Source organism: Lissotriton helveticus, chromosome 2_1 (genome assembly GCF_964261635.1).
Source record: "Lissotriton helveticus chromosome 2_1, aLisHel1.1, whole genome shotgun sequence".
Taxonomy (NCBI): Eukaryota; Metazoa; Chordata; class Amphibia; order Caudata; family Salamandridae; genus Lissotriton; species Lissotriton helveticus.
The window spans coordinates 384082456-384097209 of NC_136059.1; the positions used below are offsets into that span (position 1 = coordinate 384082456).

The window sequence follows — 14754 nt, forward strand, 5'->3', positions numbered from 1 at the left end:
TATGGATGGATGGAGTGTGAGTCTGAGGGGCTGTAGCAAGCAGGTCTGACCCCCTCCAGCCGGGGCCCAGGCCAGGGGTCGGACCCGCCCTCGCACCCGAGGTACCAGCCTCACCTACTCCCCCCGACTGATCCCCAGCAGCAGCAGGAATGAGGAATAACCCAGCGGGATCAGTGTCTCCCCTCGACACACGCACGGTTATTCCTCATTCTGGGCTTTAAACGCGCACAAAGCCCCCCCGCCCCTGGGTCTGAGGAGATGTTCATGGCCCCGGCTGTGGGCCCAGGGATGCCCAATACTCTGCCACCAGCATCTGCACATCATATACATATATATATTAACTTAATAATATTAAAAATATGAAATAATTTTACCGTAGGATAGCGGGAGGGAAAAATTTACTATTCCCACTCCAGTGACTCCAGTGAGTGCAACCGTAGGGAAAGCGTTGGATAGCGGGAGGGTAAAAATTACTATTCCCACTCCAGTGAGTGCAACAGTAGAGAAAGCGTTGGATAGCGGGAGGGTAAAAATTACTATTCCCACTCCAGTGAGTGCAACAGTAGGAAATGCTTTGGACAGCATAGGAGTAAAAATTACTATTCCCACTCCAGTGAGTGCAACAGTAGGGAAAGCGTTGTATAGCGTAGGGGTAAAAATTACTATTCCCACTCCTGTGAGTGCAACAGTAGGGAAAGCATTGGATAGCCGGAGGGTAAAAAAATTACTATTCCCACTTCAGTGAGTGCAACAGTAGGGAAAGCGTTGGATAGCGGGAGAGTAAAAATTACTATTCCCACTCAAGTGAGTGCAAGAGTAGGGAAAGTGTTGGATAGTGTAGGAGTTACAATTACTATTCCCACTCCCGTGAGTGAAACAGTAGGGAAAGTGTTGGATAGTGTATGGGTAAAAGTTACTATTCCCACTCCAGAGTGCAATAGTAGGGAAAGCTTTGGATAGTGGGGGGGGTAAAAATTACTATTCCCACTCCAGTGAGTGCAACAGTAGGGAAAGCGTTAGGTAGCGTAGGGGTTAAAGTTACTATTCCCACTCCAGTGTGTTCAACAGTAGTGAAATTGTTGGGTAGCGTAGGTGTAAAAATTACTATTCCCACTCCAGAGAGTGCAACAGTAGGGAAAGTGTTGAATAGCGTAGGGGTAAAAATGACTATTCCCACTACAGTGAGTGCAACAGAAGGGAAAGTAATGATGTTATATTTAAATAAAAATACCTTAATTATCAATATCAATAAAAAAAGTAATTAAAATGAATGACCAATTACAAATATTTAATAATTAATTATAAATACCAATAAATATTATGTATTAAAAAGTAATTCATTATTATTAATTAATTAACATCAAATTAATTTACAATATCAAAAATTTATAAGTAATACTTGTTTTTACCAATTAATAATTAATTAACAGTAAATTAATTTTCAATCCACACAAATAATTGCAATAATGAATAAATTACAATTACATTACTTCCCACCCTATTCCCCTATACACCCACAACCAGCTGCAGAACTAAAATGCTAAATTAAATAAAAAATAATTAATAATTTCTCAAAATTAATATTTAATTTACTACAATTAAATTACTTCCCACCCTATTCCCCTGTAAAGCCACAACCCGCTACGGAATTAAACTACACAAAAATTCAATAACGTAAAATTTATCACTTTAAAAAAATTCAAACATACATTACAAATATAATACATACTTTTAACACATATACTAACACTTAAAACACTATAAACTATATTATGACTGTCAATATTACTAACTTCGATATTATGGAAATCGATATTTCTTACCTGAATTTCGATATCCTGCACCACTCTATTTTTGCAATTCGATATTATGTCCATTCTATATATAAAACTCAATATTCTGTCAATTCGATATTTTTTTTCGATATTGTGACTGTTCACCGGCTCAGAGCTCTCCAGTAGGGAGGTAAGTTGAATCCATACTGCAATTACCATCGATGTAGTGTTCATCTCATCCATGTGAGTTATAATATAAGTGCATTAACTTGTTAATATACCTTTGCTTATAGTATTTCCTACATGTGTTTACTATTTATACACCCTAATGGTGTGTGAGCTATCATTTAGTTCTTTAAAATAAAATTGGCAAGATGTGGTCCCCTAATATTTGTTGTGAGGCTGTTCTACTTATTAAAGAGTTTGTCTTTAATTAACATAAATACAAGTTTGAATGCATGTACTATTTTTTTGTTTAGTTGAGAAACTGCTTTATTACTGAAAGCACAACAGATGTAATTAAAATATAGGACTGAAGGACCAGGAGCTTTCTTTTTAAATGAGCATTTAAGCTGCAAAAAAGGGTATAGCAGCTCAGTGGATTAATATTTCATAGATGTCACAATGTTTCTAAAACAGAGAAAAGCTGAATATCATAGGTCAAAAACAATATAACATATGATACACAGAATAATTGTGGAACATCTGAGATCACCCGATTAAAGAAATTGCAACGCTTCTCATTTAGAGTATGTTCCAAATAGGGAGCTGAAACCTGTCAGTGCAAATATTGCTTTTGTTTGGATTTTTCCCTGTATTTGGCTTTTGGAAAGTAAAAATTTAGTATGAAGTGTGCGCTCATTTTATCTGCACATTTATCATGACTGTTTTAGCTGTGGTCATTAAGCAAGCTAGGCCAAGAAATGTTTGAAAAAGAGTGGATAAATGGAGCATTTTCAAGCAAATTTGAGGAAGCAGGAAGGTTGATAAAGTAATTGCGAAAGTTTTATGACATTAATAGTAGAGATTTCATATGATAATGACGTTGGTAGCCGCTTGTTCAGTATAATCAGAGAACTTAACTTTACAACCCCCAAAAACACAACGCACTGACTCACCGGTAAGCACTGTATTTTCGTTTACAATTGCCTTCTCAATATTTTGTTCATTAAGTTTCAGGCCGGGCTAGAGAAGCTTTCATTTTAGCGCCAGGACACCGTTTTTTGTAACAGTGCGCTCTATAAATGTTATAAGTAAATAAATAAATAATATTCAGCCAAGACTGGACTATGTCATTGTTTGCTGGGTTATAAAACTAAAGCTAATTAAAGAGTAGCCGCCAGGATTCGTTAACTGTAGAAAACAGACTTTTGCCACCTTCACTACCTGGATTTCCAAAGACGGATTGGAATTATTGAAAATGCTCAGATTAACTACCAACTTGTCTGTTGGGGCTGACTTGTGAGGGGAAGAGGAGTGGCAGAGGCAAACATTACCTTAGACCAAACAGCATTATATATTTTGGAAATATTTACCCAGTGAAAGCTAAATCTTTTTTGGGTTCAGCTTCAGAAAATTAGCCCTCTTCCACCACCATGGAAAGCCAGCTGGCTACTATGGAGAGTGTTGGGCACAGGGCCCATTCTCTAATGCCAAATATTTTTAGAAACCAATCATTGATTTGGGTACACTTGTAGCACCTAGGTTACAGTGGGTGGTGAAGGGCCAGTGTTCATTGCCACACCAGATCAAGAGTAGCAGATTAGAGAGGGCTAGAAACAGCCTAGGTGGGTCATGGGGAGGTATTTCTCAAAGGTGACACAATCATACGTGGCTACAGGGAGGGATTCTGCTCCACAGGCAGAGTTTCTACTCACTTACTTGCATTTGTAGGTTGTTCTTGGGAAAACATCTCCTGTCCCTGAAGCAGGGCTGAGCATACTTCACAGGTACTCATGGTTAGTGTCACTGAATTATTTGAGGTTGTTTGAGATATCCACTGAGGTAAGGTCAGCAGGGACGAATAGGACACGTTACAATGCAAAGATTTACAACACATGTCTTTACAACGCATTTTTTACATCGCAACATCCATTACAATGCATGATTTTACAACTCATGCCATCACAACGCATTTTTAGAAACTATATTTACCACGCATTCCATTACAACGCATTCCATTACAACACATTCCATTACAACTCATAATACTTTTAGGGCAACAGTAGTGTAAGTGTTGGATAGTTTAGGGGTAAAGATTACTATTCCCACTCCAGTGAGTGCAACAGTAGGGTAAGTGTTGGATAGTGTAGGGGTAAAATGACTATTCCCACTCCAGTGAGAGCAACAGTAGGGTAAGTGTTGGGTAGTGTAGGGTAAAAATTACTGTTCCCCATTACTTACCTTATGATGCATTGTAATGGCATTCGTTGTAGTGACATGCGTTGTGATGGCATGCAATGTAAAGGCTGTTGCATTGTAATGTCTGCGTTGTAAATGTAGTGCGTTGTAATGACTGCGTTGCAATGGTTGTTTCCCGCAGGGATGTATGGCAAGCCTGAAGATCTTCAACAGGGCATCAGGCTTAGTTCTGGTCTTGAGAAGATTCAAGGTCAAATCCAGGGCATTTGCCAGATCCACACAGTTGCTGTAGCTGTTCAGAAGGCTGAAGTAGGGTTCAAGCTTATAGTCCCAGTTCTTAGCCATTGCTTGCAACAAGCTACAAAAAAAGGCACAAATCCATACGTATGTCAGCTAGACTGCCTCTGTGAAAGATGTGAGAGATGGTCAGACCATGTCATTTTAGACAGAACTCACACTCAGTTTTGTGCACAGCATTTGCAAACAAATATTGTCACAATAGCGGATGTGGCATAATGGCTAGAGTGGTCAACCTCAAAGCTGGAGAACTGGGTTCGAGTCTAGGCATGGACCCCCAACATCCTCTGATTCTGGATAAATCAATTAATCTCCCCGTGCCTAACAAAATTAATGTGTTGGTCTGTAACGCAACTGGTGCTCGTGTAAAGTGCTCTGATACCTTCGGGTCAAATTCAGGCTATATACAACTCCCAAAAAATAATACAAAAACAAAAATAGATTTGTGTAATGCCATTTCTGTGAGCACTGGAGGTGATCTTGATTTCTTCTTTGTACAGGTTTGAGGTTTACAGTAAATGCAAACACAATTAAACATTGATCAAAACATTACCTGTCTTTAGAAAAGAAACAAAGGCTTGCCTATAACCATTAGTAAATGCACTTAATTTCCGTAGTGGGGGCCATAGTCATTGCCCCACGGTGCAGGCAGGAACTGGAGTAACTGGAAGGTACTCCTAGAGAGGATGAGTTTGGAGAGACCAGTACATTGCCTCCTACATTTCATAGATCACCAAAGCTGACACTGTGGTGCATCAGAGTTGCTGTTTAGGTAACATGTTAGGTTAGACCGTTTAAAAATGATTCTAAAAAGTGAAAAATAAAGGCAAACTTGATGATCAAAGAAAAATGATGATTTGGATCTAACAGGTTTTGGCCAAGCTGTCATATGGGCCATGGCTGCCATCCACCCTGAGAACCAGCTTAGTATTACCAACATGAAAGTTCAACCCGAAGCTTCATGTTCATGTTATTAATGCACACAACTAGGCTGATCAATGGTTAAATGTCATGTCACAGTTTTCAGCTAGTCCCCCATTAAGGACAGAGACCAGCTCAGGCTGTTACAAGATGTGCCAGCAACCTTTTCAAGCTGGTGTAACAGGCAGGTGAGATGTCCAAGGGATAGAGGCATAGTCAAGCTGCATTCATCAGAAGCATTCAGCATGTAGTCAAGACAATCCTGCAGCAACATTTTTGCCCAATGCTAAGTTCAAATGTCAAACTCATTTGGATCTTGGGTGCTTCTTCAACAGTCGAATAGGCGATTTCTCCTGCAGTTTGCAGTCTGCAATTACTGTACACTTACGGATCCACAGAGGTGGAGACAGCTTCCTTGAGTCCCTAGAGGAACCAAAATCTCTGCCACAAATGCTTTAATAATTGCTCAGACATGTTCCTTGCAAATCGGTTTGGGATATTTGCTACAGCCCAACCAAGCACAGGATCAGGTTATGCACAACAAGATATTTAGGTTGTGTAATCCTACACAAATCAGGGGTGTAACTCAACCGTATTTATTTCACTTTAACAGATGGTTGTCTATCTGAACCACACAGGAGTTAATCACGCCGGCCTTAATATTGCAGTCCGAAGAATGAATGCGTCTTCAAATGCATTCTATTACTATGCAAGTTGTTACAACGACTTGCTTTAGAGAAAGCACAGGAGTTGGAATAGTATTATTTACTATTTCAACTCCAGTCTGTGCAACAGTAGGGAAAGTGTTGGACTTCAGGTCCAACATCAATCAAAAAACACTTGCCTTAAGGCAAGTAGATGTAACGACTTGCGTGGTAAAGGAACGCTTTGTAAAGACGCGTCAGTGGTTCGGACCAGCCTGTTATTGTGCAGCATGGTTCGAGCCGCTGAGTTAAGGCTGTTTCCCCTAACAGACAGTGAGCTCTCAAAGGGAGGGTAGCTGAATAAGTATATAAATGGATGCCACATTTCTGATAACATTTATTTAGCCATCACAATTATGATATTCCTGATGGTGACAACTTCGAATTAAAAAAAATATTCCGGATCTGGTTGTGGACCTTTTTGGTAGCTGGTAATTGGAGGAAGGAAATAAGGGGTGGCAAATAATGTTCCACAGTATGATGCAAATCACAAGGATGCAATGCTTATGCAAATAGACGACCAAGACACATGCATTACTTAAGACGGTTTATGTTTAATAACTGATTTTCTCTACAAATGCATTTGAGTCCAAATATCCATAAGATGCTAAAGATTTGTTTTATATTTAATGTGTGCAATATCAGGCTAGCTGCCTGTCAGTCCTCAAACATAAATGGGAGGTTGACTGACAGGCAGTAGGCAGGATGGCAAGCATTTCAAGAACAGTGTGGATTGTCTTTTCTCTCCTTGCATTAATATTCCACCTACTGCCTGTCAATCATATATTATTGTTCCTGTCACTGAAGCTTCTAGCTTGAGGTCTAAATTGATATAATGCCAAGTTAGTTCAGAGAAGAGTATAGTGTGGCTCTCTTATCCCCCTCACCATTGAAAGGTGATTTATTTTTCAGGGCAATGCATAAGCAAATCACTGGTGTGTAATGGCGACCATGATTGTGAGGAGAGAAGCACAGACGAAGAACAGTGTGAAGACCGGAAGCCTGTCTGCGACAATGATAAAACTCCCCCGAACACTGACTTCACAGGAGCTGGGTGAGGTTAATTGAGAACAAAAAGACTTTGAGCGCCATATTAATTACCAGAGAACCCTGACAAATGTCTTACAGTACTGCCTTACTGCCTTTTATTATGTAATTTGAGAATTTGCATAGCTCAATGATGCCCTCAATCAGTATTGCATTGGGGTGCAAAAATGATTCAGATAAATAGTTTGCGCATGGTGTTAATTCCGTTTTTGTACCCTATTTGTTATTTTGCACGCTGAGCGAAAAATGTTTGAAAATTGTCCTTGCAATACGTCTTCCCGCTTTCCTGCACTGTTCTGAGTGTATCATGTACTCTAGGGAGAACCTGGAGCAAATTGTGCATACAAAAACCACAGGACTGAGTTTGATTTGATCAACATCTGTGATTGTAAAACTGGCCCTGACCATGTAATGATGAGGCTTCAGTTTCAATCCCAACGTAAACTTTTGTTTGCACAGGGATCAAAATGTAACCTTTGACTTTTAATGGGGCCCAAAAAGGGACAATGAAACTTTTGAAATGTATTGTATTAAACCAGGCATAGTACAATGTTACAATTACTTTCCTCTTTTGACATTGAAATGATATCCACCCTGCTCCAGAAATGGCTGACTTCTGACAAACCTACATTCTAATGTTCTTGTTTCATCTATGTTCGACCTTTAGGAAAAAGAATATACACAACATGAAGCAGTTTCTACATAACACCACACAAGCACAGTTTCTGTACTTCTCTATTTCCATGTCTTTGTTAGTCTTTAGAGAAACAAACTCACATCTTAGTGTCAAAGTTATAAGAGCTGGGAATGAGAGGCTAGACCGGTGGCATGTGAAAATGTTTCTAGTGAAAACTGTCCTTTATAGTTAGACTTTCATTGGTATTTCTAATTGTTCTGCACAGAAAATGATGTATCCATTTTTGTCCACTCATGCTACAACTGAAAACAAGACAACTACATTAGAGATTTTTGGGACCACCCACCTAAGAGATTTTTCAGGTACTATTGTAAGGTTGTCACAGACAAGCTAGAAAAAAGGGACTGGAGTAGTTGCCAGTGGTTCAGAGTGTTGCATGTATTGCCATGAATCATTTTCTGAAGTCTACGTGGGCTACCTTAAGACAGTGGTCTTCAAACTTCTTAATGCAGCTACGCCTGTGTTAAAAAAAATAATCATCGGTTCCTCCCTCAAATTTTCACAATTATTATTTTTAACTGACAATGTTTAAATATGTCTAAAACATTTCAGTTAAGTACAGTCACCCCTTTTACACATACTCCCAGTCAGGGTATAACTGACAAATGATATCTGATAGAGACATCTAGCTGCAGAATCCTTAACTTAGAATATCCCCAGGCGTCAGACTGGATCCGGATTTCTTTTTGCAGCAGCAGCACCCCTGCGCGCCGCGGGTCGGCACCACCCGACCCCGCCCTGACATCGTCCATGTACGTGACGTCAGCGAGGTGATATAAGTCCCTCCCGGTGCGCTGAAGTCATTTTCCTTCTTTTCCGCATGCAACGCGGATCCGGAGTAAGCTGGTTCTCTGGCTTGTTTTCAGGCCCCTTTTGACGGTTCGCGACAGTGTGCGATGCCTTCGGGCTATAAAACTTGTTGTTCCTGTTTGCGGCAAATGTCCGCAACGGACCCTCATCTTATCTGTATGTGGTGTCTGGGCGAACAAACAGACAAAAGGAGTGGTGGAGGGTCCAAGGGGAGATTGTTTTATAGACCGAAAAAGTACCTAGTCCCCCAACTCGACAGCAAAAAACACGAGAGGTACTGACAGTCTGGATATAAAGAATCTACTGGAACCTAATTGTGTCCCGTATTCATGCTCAGACCACAAAGTTGATCTCAACAAGTGACACTTTCATGCCAGAGAGAGTGAGAAAGAGAAGATACAGAGTCTGAAAAGCTAGAAATAGTACCCATCAGCCCACTCAAAAGTGGAATCTCGTCATCTGGGTTGTTCAGTGTTGGAGAAAGGTGTCCTATAGGCTCCTCCTCAGGGAGAGTCTGAGGTTGCCTAATAGCGGACCCAAAGATCAAGCATTCAACCAACAGATGACAGTGTGTGAGCGGAAGGGGTAGAAGTTGCAGTGCTCAAAAGAAAAAACAGAAAAGGAAAATAATCCTCGTGATTTAAAAATACCGACTTTGATGACATAAATTTTTTTTATTGGGTCTGACCATCAATGTGGTATTGTTAAAAGCAGTATGCTGATAGCATGCAAGGAATTGCTATCCACCATATATGTTAGTTGGTCAACATGTTTCAGCCTTGAGCGGCTTTCGTCAGGACCTATGATTTGCTACTGCAACACTTACTTATTGTGATTTAATACGTGATTTACAACCACTCTCCAGTTATTAAAAGGAAGATGGTGTGTCTTCTCCTGTGTACACAAATGTGGGAAACAAAAATAAAACAGTATTAGAAATATGCATATCTGTAGCATAAACCTCACAACTCTGTACAAGTAGAATGTATGAAAAGATAATTCTAACTCACCCTAGTTGAAGGGAGAAAAAACCTCACCTCACCTGGCAACTGCTCAGGGTGAAAGGAGGCCACGCACTGGAAAATAAGCGCATGGATCTGAAGTTAATTTCAGAATAGGACTATTACAGTCACAAGAACATTTCATTAGTGATACAAATGACAAAATGGCAAGCCTAGATTAAGCATGTATGAAGATTAAGAAAGCGTCAAACTAGAAACCTCCATTCGGCCAACTCGCATGATGGTCAGAGTGACCGAGTAGCCATAACGTGAGGAAACCAGGACGTCTTTTCCTCATCTCAAAAATAATAATTAATTAGTTCTCAGTAAGAGATTTAACACCTACAGCGCTGTTTGTTAAACAGAAAAACCCGCATAATGAGACAGCAAAGCGCCATAGCTTACCTCTCCGTCGTTGCCTCGGAAGGAAACCTGAGCCGAGGGGGAGGTGGTAATGCTGAGTCGTAAGCGGGGTTTTATCTGGCATAATTTTGCTCCAGACTGTTCGGTTATAGTGTTATACCGCTGATACAGGTTCTTTGCCAATGTAGCAGAAAAACTACCCGCCCCTTGTTTTACTCACTAGAATACCTTTTGACCACATAACACATCTGTGTGATCTGTTTTGTCTCATCGCGAGCCAGATTCAGGCTTGTATATGTTATCAGTTTTTAGAACAGATTAGACTCGACTACGCATCGGTAGTAAGCAGATATCTGTTCTTTTATTATACATAATCTTTATAGTCTAGTTTGGCCACGCTTGACTTTGTACACACTAAAACCACATTGAAACACTTATACATGTTTATGCTTCAGAAGACTGCTTGGATATGTGATTTTTTCTGCATGTCTATCTGTCTGCATCGGGTCTGTTTTGCTCTGCTCTTTTGCAAGCAGACAACCTATCAAAACAAGTTCGCATGATCTGTGGCGAACGAAGGATCAACTGTCCTTTGCCCTGACTGATTTAACTTTGAGGTAGCTGATTAGCACATTTCCTTTATGGGGTAACCATTAACGTCAACTTTCCTCGCATAGCTTCAATTTAATTGTTTTTTTGAGGCTGTGTGTGAGCCATTGGCCCACATTGATCGAAAAGTGAACGTATCACAACATTCCCGTCATTAGCTTCCTACAAGGTCCGCTACCTTCACGGACTCAGCTACGTTAAATCGGCTCTTTTTTGATTGGTCTACACCTAACCAATCACGTAATACTGCCTCGCTTAGTTCTGCCCCGAGGTTTGGAACGAAGGATACAGCCATTGGCCCATATTAATCATAGACAGTGAACCTATCAGAATACTCCGTCCATGAGCTTCCAACAAGGTCCGCTATCTCGACGGACTCGGCGTCGCCGAAATGGCTCTCTATTGGTCTACATTTTACTGTTTCTCGCAGCCCCGCTCTGAGGCTTGGACAGCCACCATTGGCCAATACTATGTACATACAGCGAGCCAATGAGAACTCATATATTGATAGTTCCCGTTAAGGTCCGCTATTTACAGATAAAACCCCGCTTACGACTCAGCATTACCACCTCCCCCTCGGCTCAGGTTTCCTTCCGAGGCAACGACGGAGAGGTAAGCTATGGCGCTTTGCTGTCTCATTATGCGGGTTTTTCTGTTTAACAAACAGCGCTGTATGTGTTAAATCTCTTACTGAGAACTAATTAATTATTATTTTTGAGATGAGGAAAAGACGTCCTGGTTTCCTCACGTTATGGCTACTCGGTCACTCTGACCATCATGCGAGTTGGCCGAATGGAGGTTTCTAGTTTGACGCTTTCTTAATCTTCATACATGCTTAATCTAGGCTTGCCATTTTGTCATTTGTATCACTAATGAAATGTTCTTGTGACTGTAATAGTCCTATTCTGAAATTAACTTCAGATCCATGCGCTTATTTTCCAGTGCGTGGCCTCCTTTCATCCTGAGCAGTTGCCAGGTGAGGTGAGGTTTTTTCTCCCTTCAACTAGGGTGAGTTAGAATTATCTTTTCATACATTCTACTTGTACAGAGTTGTGAGGTTTATGCTACAGATATGCATATTTCTAATACTGTTTTACTTTTGTTTCCCACATTTGTGTACACAGGAGAAGACACACCATCTTCCTTTTAATAACTGGAGAGTGGTTGTAAATCACGTATTAAATCACAATAAGTAAGTGTTGCAGTAGCAAATCATAGGTCCTGACGAAAGCCGCTCAAGGCTGAAACATGTTGACCAACTAACATATATGGTGGATAGCAATTCCTTGCATGCTATCAGCATACTGCTTTTAACAATACCACATTGATGGTCAGACCCAATAAAAAAAATTTATGTCATCAAAGTCGGTATTTTTAAATCACGAGGATTATTTTCCTTTTCTGTTTTTTCTTTTGAGCACTGCAACTTCTGCCCCTTCCGCTCACACACTGTCATCTGTTGGTTGAATGCTTGATCTTTGGGTCCGCTATTAGGCAACCTCAGACTCTCCCTGAGGAGGAGCCTATAGGACACCTTTCTCCAACACTGAACAACCCAGATGACGAGATTCCACTTTTGAGTGGGCTGATGGGTACTATTTCTAGCTTTTCAGACTCTGTATCTTCTCTTTCTCACTCTCTCTGGCATGAAAGTGTCACTTGTTGAGATCAACTTTGTGGTCTGAGCATGAATACGGGACACAATTAGGTTCCAGTAGATTCTTTATATCCAGACTGTCAGTACCTCTTGTGTCTGGGCGAACACCACGACTCGACGAACTGTGATGCCTGCCAACACCTCAAGCCGAAGTCCCGGCGGGAGCGCCGAATGAAGCTTCTTTCGGCTTGCCTGTCCCGGATGGAGTCATCTCGTTCCCCGTCCTCTTCATCGCCGGCAGGCCCCTCTGGTTTCCAGTTCCTCCGTCGATCGCCCTCTGGGGCCCTGGGACGTTGTTCGCCCCTTATTGGTAAGTCGCGGCACATGTCGCTGAGGTCCTCGACCTCACTTTCATCTGTTGTCTAGGGCACTGGTTACCGGAACCCTCTGGACGTGCGCACCCGACAGTCATCCCCCTCTATCCGCCCCATACGGGCGTGGGGGTGACTCGGACCCAGCTGGAGGCCTATGCCGCAGCTCTGCAGGCCTCCCTTGGGTCCTCTCCTGTCTCTGGGGTGTCCTCGGGGCCTCGGCTACTTACGGGGTCCCCGACGGACTCGCCGGTGGGTTCGCCCCCGGCGCCAAATGAGCCCCTGCCCTCCAGGGATGTTGGAGATATGGTTTCGTCAGGGCGCGGCCCTGCTGGGTCCCCCTCTACGATCCATATGGTGTCGTCAGGGGGCGACCCAGCTGGGTCCTCCTCTATAAGAAAGTGGCTCTGTATATACTGCACCAAAGTAAGGAACAGTGTGCACAGAGTCCAGAAGTCTCCAGAGGTTTGACAGAGGCTAATGTTAGATATAACCTTACTCTCTAAAGTGGTAGCTTGGTCGAGCAGTAAGGCAGTATCAGAGGACAGTGTGAAGCATTTGATATACACACTCAGTCAGCAAATGGTCTTACACACTCAAGAACTGAACTCTAGGCCAATTGTTTTGTATAAAAATATATACTGTTGTTTCATTTCTAGAACCAAGCAAGCCTGGTACAGGTAAGCATAAAAATACTTTTCAGTAGTAAATTATTTGTATGAACACAGTTCAAAATAGCAGTGTAACTTGTACTGGTTTTGATGACAGTTTTAAGAAAGCAGTTTGCAACACATTGCAGGTATAGTACATTCAATTGAATGTTTTTTTTAAAGTAAAATGCTGTTCCTTACTTTTCAGATTGCTTTTGCTACCACAGGACTGGATCCTGGATTCAGTCCTGGGACATTTCCTCAAAACAGGTGAGTAAATGCGTTTTGGCTAAAGGTACGATTTTTAAGGAATATTACTGTATTTCAATAGTTGACACTGAAACTTTTTCACATAGAATCACCAATGTTATCCTATCGGAGGAAATTCACTTAGCAGGTAAGTTAGGTTATCGTTACTTTTTCTTACTCACTGCTGGATCCTGGATTCAGCACTGGGACATTTCCTGAAAACAGTTGAGAAAATGCGTTTTGGTTATTCTGCTAATTTTTAAGGAATATTTGCAGTTTTCAAAAGTCGACACTTATTGGGAGAAAAAGTGGCAATGTTATCCTTTGAGGAAAAATGAGTTATCGGTGTAAAGGTAAGTATTCGGGGGCATACTACCAACAACTAGCGATAATTATCGCTATGTTGGTTTAGCGGCAACATTTTTATTGCCGAGCTGCGGTGATTTTTATCGCTTAGGAACCTTGCTATTATCAAGGTTTATCTCCTAAGCGATAAAAATCGGCCGAAATGCATGAATATCGCCTGAAAAGTCAGCGATATTCATGCATTACCGAGCTAATGCTCTTAGCCATGTTATCCACCTACCATTGGATAACATGGCTAAGAACTGCTCAGGGGCAGGTGTTAGCTTTTGGAGATATTCGCGCTTAGCGCGAATATCTCCAAAAGTTGGTAATAGGAGATAGCGATGTTAGCGACTGTTTCCAGTCGCTAACATCTTGGCACGCCCACTTTGCATGTCATTAGTGATAAATTTCACTGACAGGCAAAGCGGGGCCCAGGATGGTCGCTATCTCCTACTAGCTGTCGCTAACTGGTGTTAGCGACAGCTAGGTAATAGGGAGATAATTTTATCTCCGCTTTCTTGGCTATTAAAGCCAAAAAAGCGGAGATAAACCCCCTTGATAATATGCCCCTCGGTATTTTGGGTTAGGGTTCTGGGGAAAGACTCAGGGGTCTCCCAGGGTCAGTGATGCACAGTTGTTGCACTCTCAGCGGCACTCGGGCGGCCGGGTGCAGAGTGTTGAGGCCCAATTTTAACCAATGGGGGATAGGGGGACTCCGGTTAGTGGCGGATGGCAAGCATGCTACAGGGTTGTGGAAGCAAAGCTCCTAGGGTTAAGCTCAGGGCACATTGGAGACCAAGTTAGCGCCAAAGTGGCACCCACAGCGGCGCTAGGGCAGCCGGGTGCAGTTTTGAGGTCGGGTCCCCTGTTGATTTCAATGGGATTTCTCCGGGACAAAGAAACACTGCAGACTCGGGATGAGGATCTTCCAGGAGCGACCACCACTTCGAGGGG

The 14754-nt window shown here is 41.8% G+C and overlaps 1 protein-coding gene across 1 annotated transcript in view; it reads left to right on the plus strand.

Moving 5' to 3' along the window:
* The window catches only part of C7 (complement C7), a 643094-nt gene that overhangs the window by 62663 nt on the left and 565677 nt on the right, over nucleotides 1–14754 (plus strand). The window contains exon 5 of the mRNA XM_078675005.1: nucleotides 6971–7112. Within this exon, the coding sequence (XP_078531131.1) occupies nucleotides 6971–7112 (142 nt within the window). The remainder of the gene's footprint in view (nucleotides 1–6970; nucleotides 7113–14754) is intronic.